The 14,103-nt window shown below is 33.8% G+C and overlaps 1 protein-coding gene across 2 annotated transcripts in view; it reads left to right on the forward strand.

Moving 5' to 3' along the window:
* Positions 1–14,103, forward strand: part of Hgf (hepatocyte growth factor) — a 78,805-nt gene that overhangs the window by 19,339 nt on the left and 45,363 nt on the right. For both annotated transcript variants that reach the window (XM_046464202.2, XM_046464203.2), the window contains 2 exons: positions 5,364–5,484; positions 6,987–7,105. In XM_046464202.2, coding sequence (XP_046320158.1) covers positions 5,364–5,484; positions 6,987–7,105 — 240 coding nt within the window. The remainder of the gene's footprint in view (positions 1–5,363; positions 5,485–6,986; positions 7,106–14,103) is intronic.

Raw genomic sequence — 14,103 nt, forward strand, 5'->3', positions numbered from 1 at the left:
TAACCAAATATTTTTTTGAAAATATATCCTCCATGAGTATCCTTTTATATTAGGTTTATATATATCAAATAACAAGTAAAGGACATTGTTAGCTAATTGTCACAGAGAAGGCAAATGTGTTTTTTGTTATTAGTTAATTTATAATCCTTGACTTCATGTGGTGGAGCCAGTTTCATCTGTTTGTAAATTCTTACTTTTTATTCCATGTCATATTCTGTTCTATATAACTTCTTCATTGTTTTCTTTTCTTTTAAAAATAATAAACTTATCTGTGATAACATTATGAACAAGTCTGTTTTGTATGAATAAGTTGTAATTAATATTTGTCTTAAATTTGCACATGGAAGAAAAAAAAATCCTGTTTTAGGGGAATCTCCACTATCACAGAGATTGAAAAATCATTGGCAAGGAGTTTTGTTTATTTATCTAAATTTTTTTTGACCTGTTAAAGTGTTTTCAAAGGTAGGTCATTTGATCAAATTTTATACAGTTTAGCATGTATGTTACCTGCCTAGTCCTGTGGGAATGAGATTTTCAACCCCTGGTTGATAAGAAAAACCTTTATCAGAATACACTGATATAGATCTTGATGAATAGGCGATGGAGAATAAAAGTGTTATAAAATAAGTAATTTTTAAACTCCTATTTTCAGTTATCCTTATTAGAATGTAATTCTGTAATATCCTTTAATAATTTGAGGTCATCCAACCTTCCCAGAAAGGGCATTGCTCGTCTGTATTAAAGGTCCATGACATTTTCAGTCACCCCGGTATGCTCTTTCTGGAAACAATTAGAGGTCTGACAATGGAATAGCCTTCTTTCAGGGGAAATGAAGGCTATTCACCTGCCCTGTAGGCTAAACATATTTCAGGGAATGTGAACTGAATCAGATATAAAATTCAAGCTTAAATTAAGCAATGTGTTAGTAGTATTTTAATGAAGAGGATTCAAAATAAGCAGCATTGTCAATACCAAGAGAAAAAGAGCTATTTATAAAATGATTAAAAAAAATAGAAAAAAGAATGCAGATGTGATGTAAACATCTACTAAATACATATATGATGGAGAAATCTCACAATCTGAAATGCTTAAATAGTATAATGGGTGGTCCATTTCTATCTATGGATATTAACTTATTAACTGGCAAGTATTAAAGGTTATGAATTAGGTAGTAATCCTCATTTTCTATATTTAAAATTACAGAGGAAAAAAATGGTAGTTAAACTTTTGGACTATTAAAAATATATAGAAGAGTATGTATATTTAGATTTTTTTTTGTAATTATATTAAACTCTTGATTGAGTGATTGTATGAAATTTGGCCAGAATTTTGGTTCATAAAATAAATATATGATATCTTGTTTGATATTATTTTCATACAATTTAAAACTTTGAAATGTATTAATCACTCAAAAATAACTTCTTTTTTTCACATTTAGCATCTCTCAGAAAGAAGGAGTAAGTTCAAAGGATCTATTGTATAACATGGTTACTAGGGTTAATAATAATGTGTCATATTCTTGAAAAACAGAGATTGAGTGTTAAATGTTCTTAGCACAAAAGCAATAACTGAGCTAAAACATATGTTAATTAATTGCTTTTAGTCCATCTAAAATGTATATATGCTTTAAAACATCATAAGTGATAAAATATATACATATATACATATATATAATTTTATATGCCAACATAAGAAAAAGAAAACATTACACAATTATGTAAAGAAAATACTACCAATAAATGCATAATTTAAAAGTATAGAAGGTTGAGGTACACAAAATTCCATTTATTGTTTTAGTACTTGGGATTTAAAATGCTCATCAGTCACTGGAACAAATGTCATGTTTAGTGATTGTCATGTACTCAATTAAGTATATTTTAAATAAATCATAATCATTATTTTTAAAATACCTTAAAATCCCAAACAACACTAACATAACTTTATGTGTATAATTTCATATTCCATGTGGAAAAAACCTTAAGAAATAGACTTAAATAAAACAATTTTCTGTAAGTGTGAATTTGTGAAACTATTCATATTTTAATCATTCAGTTTTGCTGAAGAAATTGCATGTATGGATTTTTCTGAGGGAGTACATTTACTGGAATAAAATAAACAGTGACTCAAAATAGATTCAGATACTTTGAATAATTGTTTTACTCTACAAACTCACAACATATGAGGTTTTATGATTGAGAAAAACAGTACACAATTTTTTATTGGGTTGGTATGATGATAAAGATGTTAAATTAATCCTGATTATATTACAATTTATGTGTAGTTTTTATAGTTTTCTACTATTATTTAGGTCAGAACAATTCTTAGACTATTGAACTGAAGAATAGTTTATGTGACATAGGATAGTACTTTGCTTTTATCTTTATTTTTTAAAGGGAAGAACTTTCTGGAATGATTAAATAATGAACTGGCAGTGACAGACAGTGTCCAAGGACAATCCTCAAACCCCTTGCACCATTGCATAATTCATACTTTCACCTGTTTGCTTGGGTATGTGGACTTGGTTTCCACCTATACTGTTTTGATTGTGAGCTGTAAAAACTTATAAGATTCTTAGAATTTGCAAAGGTTGAAAACTAAGTTCAGAATTTTGGCCTTCTTGAGGTAATTTTTTTTTATTAACCTGAGAGTTTAATTCAATAGTAAAAAAGGCAAACTTTCTGGTTACTTACCTAGTATAAGTTGACCAATCTACTTGCTCTCCCATGGCCTTTTTTTCTCTATCCTCCAATAGGTGAGAATTCAACAGGAGGGTAACCTACTCTTCTAAAGAATAAGGCAGAAGCTAATGGAGATAATTTTGAATAAGGGAAGAATATTGACTTCCTAAAATTATCAGTTTATCTTAAAATATGGCCAGTTAGACTTTTTCAGAAACGTGTAAAAGTATATAGAACAAAATGAAAATTGGGACAATGGAAAGAATTGTAGACTGTGTGGGTCAGAAGACCTGTGTTCCAGACACAGGGTTGACATTTTCTATTTTAGGTAAGTCTCTTAAAATTTGTGTGAGTTGTATTTTCTTCATTGTAGCAATCAAAGGATATCTTACATGTTAGCAGTATATAATAAGTAATCAAAATGATGCATATTTTAGCATCTCAGTTCTATCATAGGACACATTTAATTGCTACTCTTACAACTTTCATTGCCTTCCAAAATCTAATTATTTTTGCTAACTTGTATTTATTATTTTTTATCTCATTGGGCCAATAACCACAGCCACAACTCTCTGTTCACTTTATTACAAACAGAACATACTAGTTCATGTTTTCATACCATTTTATTGCAATTTTTCCTTTATTCCTTATCCAGCCTCATCTATCTTTCAAGATCCAAGTAAAATTCAGTCTCTCCTAAAAATCCAATGCCACCAAACACTTAGAACTTTAGAAGAGATCACAGTATCTACAAAATTGCTACTTAAAATGAGAGTCCAAGTACCAGCAGCAATAGCATCCCCTGATAGCTTATTATTAATGCCCAATCCAGAATCACTGAGTTAGAGTTTGCTTTTTAACAAGATTTGAAGGAGATTTTTATGCACATTAATGTTTGGAGAAGAATTGACCTAACACACTCATTCTAGAAAATAGTCATCTTATGGAATCATCTGTTTAATTTGTGTAGCTATCGTTTCCTAAGACCAATAAAATTCAACAACTCTGAGAAGAGTGTTTTATAATAATGTTCATAGTATTGTTTCCCAGAAAATAACTCTATTGTCTCTCATTAGAAGGATATATACCATTACAAAATGCATTTGCTGAAGGAAATATAATAAATATATTCTGATTCCTGAGTATTATTGAAGAGTAGAAATTAGACATTTGGATGCTTACTTTTATGAATGACCATAGCTATCCTACTTTTTAAATTCAGTACAAAGGAGCAAACAACAATGATAAATGCTGCATCCTTTTCATTGAAGATATCAAATCATGAATTCTTTTTTTTAAAGGGGCACCAAATAAATCTACACTCCATTCAAATGAAAAGCTGAAATGTGATGATGTATAAACTATTCTGAGCATTTCAATGAGGAATTGACTTTGGCTAACCTGAGCATCCTTATCAATATGTTCTTGAACCCCTCTGATTTACTTATTGAGTGTATTCTGGGGAATCACAGTATCAAATGAGGGGAAGCTGAATAGATCCCTTGTCTTAGTTTGTGAATTAACCTGCATGAAAAGAAGTAGATGGATCAAGTCAATAGATAGATCATGTGTTTCAGAAAGTTAATAGTTAATGTCCTGCTATGTTGTAAAAATGAGAGGTTCAAAAGTGATGATTCTAATATTATATTCCAAATTACTACCAATATCCATTAGTCTAGATTCCAGTGGATAAAACTAAACATTGATATCTTTCCCTACTTCAGCTAAAGTTAGATGATCAGTAATCACAAGATACAAATGATGTGTCTGGGGAAATTTGCCGGATTCGTAGGAGAGCCAAGCAATGATTTATTTTACAGGATGCATGCCTTGCTACAAATCAACCTTCTGTTTGTGAAGTCTCATTTTCAGCTAGTTGACGTGATTCAGAGTTTTCATTGTGACCTAAGAGACCAGCCAGAAGAGAACAATTAATTAACCTCACAAAATCATCAGTAAGATCCTGCATAATTAGATCAGCTTATACATTTTAAAAAGAGTGGGTACAAGGAGTTCAATAGCAGGTCATTTTCTATCCTGTGCTGGATAAGAATGTGAGCTTGCCCAGCCAACACAACATGGATGTTCACTAACAGAAAAGATCTGTGACTTCTTTCTTTCTTTCTCTTTCTTTGTTCTTTCTAATCTGTGTCCTTTGAATTGCACCCAATTTCTGTCTGCAACTGGTTCCTTAAATACATTGGTTCCTGATTATTGAATTAACCATAAGAAAATACCATGTACTCATTTTGAATGGTGCAATTACTATATGTGTATTTGGAGGGTGAGTTGAGAGAGGAACACTATTGTGCTAAAAATAGAGACACCAAGATCCTTGCATTTTAGACCAAAAAGAGAAAAATTTCCAATTTTCCATCTTATATTTTTGGTCTCTTTGTATTGACATACAGTTGGACAGTTACTGAAAAATTTTACAGTTAGCATCCTGGCCATCAGGTGAATCTGTATGAGACTAACATACTTAAACTATATAATGAGTTCCATAGCATGTATTTTATGCCACTATTTATGGACATTAGTCCCCAATTTAAAATTAGGGTGGTTTGTAGGGTTGTCTAAAAATTTGTTTGCTGAGAAATTGATTTGCTGTTCTTTAAATGAAATAGTGGTGTTCTTGAGTTTGCTGTCAGAAACAATTAACATGCCATACTTTAATTTTATTAGTTGAATGCATGACCTGCAATGGGGAAAGCTATCGAGGTCCCATGGATCATACAGAATCAGGCAAGATTTGTCAGCGCTGGGATCATCAGACACCACACCGACACAAATTCTTGCCCGAAAGGTAAAATACCAATGAACCTTGCTTCCCATGAATCTCTGTATAAACTGTTATTTGTTCCATTATAAGCTTCCATGAAAAGTCTTTGTATGATGTTTTAATGATGGGGCTTGAACATTGTTCAGAACTCCCCTGAATATATGGCCTTTTTCTGAAAGTGTTGTTGAAGCTGAATATTTGGGAGAGGTGTCTTTTGGGGAAAAAGGATTTATGATGAGGTATATGAGAATATTAGGTATACTTTTTAATTGGTCTTGACTGACTAGTTGAGTCTCTAAAATCAGGAAGGTTTTGGACCAAGACTATAGTCAGGTACAAAGTAGAAGCAATAACAGAGCTTTCTTTAGCAAAAAAAAAAAAAAAAAAAAAAAAAGACGAAAGACAGAGCCAGTTCAGTGATGACCACTTTGATAGGCCCAAACCATGAAAGGACTAATTACTCCTAAATGCAAGCAAATCTCCTTCCAGAGCTGCATCTTCAAAGATTCACATTCCATGGGTCGTATGAGTGACACCTGAACTTAGGAGATGTCTCTAAAAAGTGAATGAAAACTAGTGCCAATAACGCATTAGCTGTTTCATCCTGATGTATTTAAAAATGGCGGACAGGGCTAGCTTTTTCCAGGAGAAGGTTTTGAACTTAAATACTTGAAAACAACAACAGATTATGTCTTTTGCTAGTTCATTTCACATGAAATGAAGTGGATAAAAAAAGAAAAGAAAAATAAATTCTTTATTTTTACTAGAAAGAATAAATATATAAATATTGCAAAGAAAAAGCCATCCCTACCTTCCTTTGGAAATTGCTACAAGGTATTTTTACTCTTTTCTTCTATTTTTTTTGTAGTGATTATTGTTAGTTTTTGCCTCTTGTTGTTCTTTTAAATGAAATTAAAACTCTTGATTTATTTTTTTAAATGCATGTCTTTTCTTTTAAGTGAGAGCAGAAGGGATGTGGTAGCAATTAAAATCAGGTTACCAATTCAGGACTCTGTTAATTTAAAGGGAGGTGGGATGTGGAGAAAGTGGTGTGATGGAGTTTGTCTCTTGCCCTGGTGGAGTTGAGGGCATGACCTAGAACAGCTCCATTTTAAAACTGAGCTATCATTAGTAACAGAGCAATTGAAACCAAACTTCCAATTGAACTTTAAGCCCTAGAGGAGGACCTGTTTTCTTAATGAGCGTTCTATATGCGGTCATGTTTTTTGCAGTCTGTTTCTTAATTGGGCTGTATGAGAAAGGGATTCATTTGGAATCCGAATTGGTGGACAGGTATACCAAATGGATCTAACTTATTAGCACAGAGGATGATAATATCTTCTTAGTGGAATATGCAGGTAGATTCAATAGTTAATGATCAGCAGTCCCTATAAAGCAAAAGATGAGAAACTGGCACTTTCCCTAGCTAGTATTATCCAAACTAAGTAGAAAGTTATCTTGTGAGCTGAAGGCTAGGTGTGTTCCCAGGCAGATTTACGTGACACTTCTCTCGGTGTGGTTTGCAGATACCCTGACAAGGGCTTTGATGATAATTATTGCCGCAACCCTGATGGCAAGCCGAGGCCGTGGTGCTATACTCTTGACCCTGACACCCCTTGGGAGTACTGTGCAATTAAAATGTGTGGTAAGTTAGGGTCAAATTTATTGCTTCCTTTTCCTCTCACAGACTGGATCTAAGCAGGCGATTATTAGTGAGACAGGTTAACAAGTATATGACTTGATGCTTTAATGCGTGCAGGTTTTAATATTTTAAGAATGTGTTATATACTCCTACCCAATCTTTTGAATTTTCAAAGAGTTGTTATTTTGGAAAAGGTTCATACATTAATGCACACATATATTTAAAAAGTATTTATACATATGGTAAAAATGTAAACATTTTAATGTTATCAAGAAAACAACAACAACAAAAATAGCAGAGAAAATGACCAGGGAATATGCAGAACATTGTAAAGTCATTGGGATACTAAAAATTGGAACTTTGATTCTTACTTTCTAGTCCTGGATCCTGGATCCTTTCTCTCCCTTTTCTCCCCAGAGACAGGAACATTAGTTGTGCACTGGCTGTGATCCTTTTGATGAATGACAAAGGCGGCAATGAGGAAAGCTGAGTTTAACAGCAGAAATTTATCCAGCTCTCCTGAATTTATGCCCAAAAGTTAGTTTTCCTACTCTTCGTGTCCCTTTAACCTTAGATATGTAGTCCTCTCTTTCATGGGTAACTCCCATGTTTTTGCTCTTTGAAATTATACTGGAGACTAATTAGATATAGAGTTATTTTTTGTTTGTTTTTACGAATAGAGCTCTTATCTTTTCAACTAGAACCTAAAAGCTTTAAGATCAATAGAGCTGTATAAACGTATTAAGATGTGATAATGCATAAGTTGGCATGATAACTTTGCATGTAGGCATCATAGAGAGATAAATATCAGCAACACGAGGTCAGGGACCAGAAGCTGAAGTAACACAATTATGAGAACATGGACAGATATTTGCATATTTCCCTATAGCAGCCTGATGTGGTTAGTATTCTGAAGAAACCTAACTCAGTATTATTCTCTCTATTGTGCTGTCAAGGTGAATCTCTCTCTCTTTAGCACTACTAATAAATGGAAATGTTTTGGGCAACTCATAAAGACCACAGAAAGGCGATGTGCATAGCATATGTGAAATAGCTTCAGAATCTGAAAACCTCTCAGAATGAAACAAAATGTTCCAGGAAAACTGAATCATCTGCTTTATCCTTTTTTAAAAAAAGATGACTTGGTGACAGTGTTGCTCTGTATAGATCGGGTTCCTTCCACTCATTGACTTGTTTAATCATATTAATCTCTCTGTCATTCTGAATCAGTTAGGTTCAATAAACCAACTGTTTCCATTCTCTCTCTCTCTCTCTCTCTCTCTCTCTCTCTCTGTGTGTGTGTGTGTGTGTGTGTGTGTGTGTGTGTTTGGTACTCTTATAACTCTTGTATATAATAATATAAGAATAAGCACACATGTTCACATGCATGTTCATCCTATAGCATGATTATACTCACAAAGATGTCCATACTGCCCTTCTCTTTGGTTCTCAATGAATATTTCAGATATTTTTAAAAGAAATTGGGAGATAAAAAAAAAATAAAATGAATGTGACACTCCTAAATATAAAATAAGTTTCTTTTCTGTCTAAAGGGGAATTGGCGAGTTATGTAAGTAACATGCGATAATTCTGATGGCTGTGTTAAGTAGAGTGTGGTGCTTTTAGGATGTTACTTCTAATAAAATAATATTAGAATTTGTGAGCCAAACCTATGTCTTTCAGATAAAATAATCTTCTGAGCTTTGAAAACGTTTAAAGATGTATTTATTGAAGGACAAGTTTTAGTTTAAGAATTATTTGATTGCTCATTTAGAGATTGGAAAAGGCTATTATTAAAATATTAAAATAAACTTGACATTCTAGAAATTCTGAGAGATAAGTTTTTTAAAAGTATTATAATTACACATAGTTTGGGGGTTAATTTTGCTAAATTATACATTTGATCATAATACTCATTCTTCCCATTTCTGCTTCTCCTCCTTCCCATTATTTGCTTTCTTCTACTGATCTTCCTTTCAATCCTTTATTGATTTATTTTGCTTCATATTTCTACATATACATAAAGGTGAAATTCTCTTTGATACATTTATATATACGTATAACATGATTTTGTTAAATTTGTTCCATTGTTTCTTTCCCTTTCCCATCCATCCTCCCTCCCTCTTGTTCTCCCACTTCTATTCCACTGATCTTCCCTCTAACTTTAGGATGTTCAATTTCCTCCCTTTTTGCTCTTTCCCTGTTGTGCTCTGGCTTCCACAAAAGCATGAAAACATTTGACACTTGATTTTCTGAGTTTGGCTTATTTTACTTAGTATGATTTTCTCCATTTCCATCCATCCATTTATCAGCAAATGCAAATATTTCATTCTTCTTTATGCCTGCGTAAAACTCCATTGTGTGTGTGTGTGTGTGTGTACGTGTACATGCTATATTTACTTGATCTGCTCATCTACTGATGGGCCTCTGAATTGATTCCATAATTTTGCTATTGTGAATTGTGCTACTATAAATATTGTAGTGGCTGTATCATTATAGCATGCTGATTTTAGTTCTTTTGGATGAATATTGAGGGGTGGGATAAATGAGTCATATGGTGGTTCCATTCCTGTTTTTTTTAATATGAGAGAGAACATTTTTGAATAGTTTTTCAAATTTTTTGGCTTACATATGTAATAAATCCTCTAGTGCAAAACTGAGAAATATGGTGGTAGTTTCAATCATATGTTAGATTTATGTAGTGATAAATTACCAAAAACTTAAGAGTCTTAAAACAACTTAGCTTTATTATAATGTTGCATTTGTGGGTCTGGCATTCAGTGACAACTCAAGTGGATTCTCTGTTCAGGTCTTGCAAGGTCATAATCAAGGTGTTTACCAGACTTGTGAGCCAATCTAAGACTCAACATCTCATTTCAAGTTCACTGATTATTGGCACAATTCAGCCTCTTGTGGATGTAAGGATGCACAAAGCCTGCACTCTCTAGACACTTCCGACATTTCCTGACACATGACCCTTTCCGCAATATGTAAGTTTACTTCTTCAAGGCAAAAACGATATTATCTCCAGTGCCTTGGGCTTCTGACCTCTATAAACTCTTTTTTTCCCCAAAAGCTCACCTGATTAGGTTGGGCTCACATAGTTTAGTATCCTTTTTGATTAACTTAAAAATCAATTTATAGCAACTATAATTATACATGCAAAATTTATTCACCTGTGTTGGTGTAAAGAAATCTAATGATGAGTCTCCTTGTATTTGATCTTATGGTATTCACAAATATCATCCACACTTAAGGGGAGGTGATTACACAGAACACACATGCCAGTGGGTGGGGATCTTGGGGGCCAATTGTAACAGACAATTGGTTATCTGATTGCAACTGATTATTTTGTATTATTAAATTCTTGAAACAGCATTCAGATTATCATTTAGTCTGGACTAGCTAAACTCATTCTGGGTTTTCAATATGTTTGAAGAAAATAATAGAGTTGCTAATTGTTTCACTCATTCTCTTGAAAGTTGAAGAGGGGCTTTAAAACTTTTTATTCATAATTTGTTATCATTTATTTTTAAAATAAAATAAGGTGATTTTATTTACAAAAGGGGTGCTTTCCTTTGAGTGTTAGTAATTCTTATTTTGATTCTACAAAATGGTTATGAATAGTAAAGAATAGGTAGAATAGCCTCATGGTATTTAAGATATGGCAACTAGGTTGACGTGGGTAGGTTGTAGGGTAACAACAGAAACTGGAAGATGATTAGAAAATCTAAACTGACAAGGCAGATAGAGCAGGATCCAAGAGTAGCCAAACAGTTGTCATGAGAAACACAGAGAATAAGCAGGAGGAGTGGACACATCTGACTTATGGTGTAGAATTGTGGTCCTCAAACTGATGTATGTGAAACCCAGGGAACAAAAAGACTCTTCCAGGGGTTTGTGGTGTGGACTTATGATGTAGCTTTTTTATCTACATATGAATTATTTCCCAAAGTCCTCAGCATGAGATGCACGTGTTCCTCAGAAGTCCGGAAAGTTCAACACCTGTTTTCCCATCCATATTGCACTTTCCTGCTTTGCTGGATAAAGCGAGATTTCTCATTCCTCTCAAATTCTACTATAGTACATTGCCCTGGGTTATAAAAACATTAGGGACTAAAACAGATATCTTTGAAAATACATTAAATATATATTCGTGCTGTTTGTCATTATGAATCACTAATAGTTGTATAACTCTATCCAGTGAATCTACAAATATGCACATATGTGCTTTTGTGTGGGGTATGTGTGTGTGTATGTGTGTGTATGTATGCAAAGGCATGCATTTATCTCTTAGAAATGTGTGGTCACAGGAAATAATAAAGTTTAATTGCAATATATGAAAATCTTTCAGAGCACTAAGATGAAGTGAGGAATAAAAGACTCTCCAACATAACACAAAATAAAGGTCAGTAAGAAATAGAGTACAAATTAAGGGAGTCAGCAGTGAGAAAAACAAGATGAGGAAGGATATGAACAGTACTAAAGAGGTAGAATTTAGAAGATATAATGGAAAATTGGATATAAAGGGAAATGAATAAGGAAGGAGAAAAGTTTAAAATATTTTCCAAGTTATTGGATAGATGAATATATTAGAGGCATTGTTTTGAGGGGAAATATAATGTTTAATTGTGCTTATGTTGAGATGGGGTGCTTGGCATCTGTGTACATAGAACATGTGGGTTTCACTTTTCTCTGTGAAGTTGTAGAATGTGAAAAGTAAACAGTGACAGCAAGAACCTTGTGCAGGAGAGCCCAGCAAGCACATAAAGAACATGGAGAGGGTGGTTTGTCCCTTTCTGCAGAGCACCCATTCAATCAGTATTTGCTGAGCAGTCATTACAGATCAAACAATTTTCTAGATCCTGGGGATATAGAAATGTACAAAAGGGATCAAGGGCTATGAGAAAATTGAAATTTCAGAACTTTAAAAAGAACTAGTAAAGAAAAGCTGACACATTCTTGATACTGAGATAGTCATACCTTTCAGAGTCCAAGTTTGAATACTGCTCTTGATTGCTTTTCTTCAGACTGAACAACAAATTTGTTCCCATCACTTTGCTTCTGAGCTTCTTACAATCACTGAAATTTCTATCTTTTTAAAAATATTTATTTTTTAGTTGTAGTTGGACACAACACCTTTATTTCACTTGTTTATTTTTTTTAATATGGTGCTGAGGATCCAACCCACGGTCTCGCACATGTGAGGCAAGCGCTCTACTGCTGAGCCACAACCCCAGCCCCTGAAATTGCTATCTTACAACCACTGAAGGATGAATGTTGCTCATTGTCTGCATGTGTGTCCCAAGGTGCATTGCTACAGGCTTCTTAGTTTTCCTTCTTGCTAGATTCTTGAAAAGGGGATATTGACCCAAATTTCAGCAGGCCACAAATATTTCAGCTATATAAAACTTTTAACAGGGTTCTGAGAAAAATGGAATTTTAAGATATTGCAAACACAACAAATTTAAACTCCTACATGGTTCTTGGAGTACTGATTTTCTTATGGTTTTCCCCTTTAATTAGTACATATTCCAAATAGCTGTTTGTTCACAACTTTTAAGGGAGAAATAGTATTTGTGGAGAGTAATTACGTTTTTCTGAAGTGAACTATAATAGGTCGCGTCACTGGCAATTGAAAAGCTCCCTTGTGATTGATGTCTCTTAGAAAAGTTCATTTATTTAAAAAAAAAAATAATTTCAGACACTTCTTGGATTGAAGTTACCTGTATACTGTTCAACATTATTGGGAACCCAAATTGGTTATATGACTCAATAGTTAATATGTTAGAAGTTGAAATGGAAGCATAAAAAATATTAATTTATTAACCGTGACACTGTAAGTTTTTTGCAAATCCAGAATCTTTGTAAATTTCTTAATGTCATCCTTTTTTTTTAGAGAGAGAGAGAGAGAAGAGAGAGAGAGAGAGAATTTTTTTAATATTTATTTTTCAGTTTTGGGTGGACACAGCATCTTTATTTTATTTTTATGTGGTGCCCAGGACCAAACCCAGTGCCCCGCGCATGCCAGGGGAGCGTGTTACCGCTTGAGCCACATCCCCAGCCCCTCTTATTGTCATCTTAATTGAAGACTCCTGGGTATCTTACATTTGCTTTTGCCTTCAGTCTTTCAGTCTTTTGGGATAGCACAAATCACATGATACCTGGAAACTCTACTGTATAAAGGACAAATGACTTCTTAACATTATTATAGAGATAGTTTTGATCTCTTAGGCCCCTGAAAGGATTTGGGAAGCTCAAGTGTCCCTAAACTCTCTAGGAACAGCTTTTTGCTAGGAGTGAGACCTAGTAATGCTGCTATGGTCCCCTTACAGCACACAAATCAGGAAACACCTGTTGACTGCTTTGATTCTTCCCCATCTCCCCCTACCAGAAACTGTCAGGTTGGAAACTTTTGTCATTGCCTTCTTTTCTGATTTTCTTCAATAATCCTAAAGTAGGTCTTTTCTGCTGTTTAAACTCTCTTTGGCATGATTGGTACCACCATTTATCTTGTTTAAAAACCAAAAGCCCAGAATAATCCTAGATGTAGCTCTTTCACATTCAATCCATCACCAAGAGCTGCCAATTTCTTCTTCTATGTAAGTACCCTGCAAAAATGGCTATTTCAGGTCATCACTGTCTCCTTTATGCAAGAGAGTATTAGTTTTCATTGTGAATATTTGAACGGTCTTCTGAGTTGACTTGTTTCTATGTATTCTGTTTTCCCCTTCCATCCCTTCTTCACACTGAAAAGAGGGTAATATTTTAAAAATCTGATGCTAGTATTCCTCATCCTTAGCACATACCACACAAACATACATGACTATGAAAGACACTTCAGTGATTTCCTTTGATTCCAGGAAAAAGACAAAACTTTGACTGCTCTCCCACATCTCTTATCTACATATGGCCTCATGTACCACCACCTTTCTCTCTGTGATCTCTTGCTTTGTTTCTAGCCACAATGGTTTTATTCCAATAACTTATATTTTTCATGA

This window comes from Marmota monax, unplaced genomic scaffold, assembly GCF_021218885.2.
Source record: "Marmota monax isolate L192 unplaced genomic scaffold, Marmota_monax_Labrador192_F-V1.1 WCK01_AAM20220418_F8-fsc00065, whole genome shotgun sequence".
Taxonomy (NCBI): Eukaryota; Metazoa; Chordata; class Mammalia; order Rodentia; family Sciuridae; genus Marmota; species Marmota monax.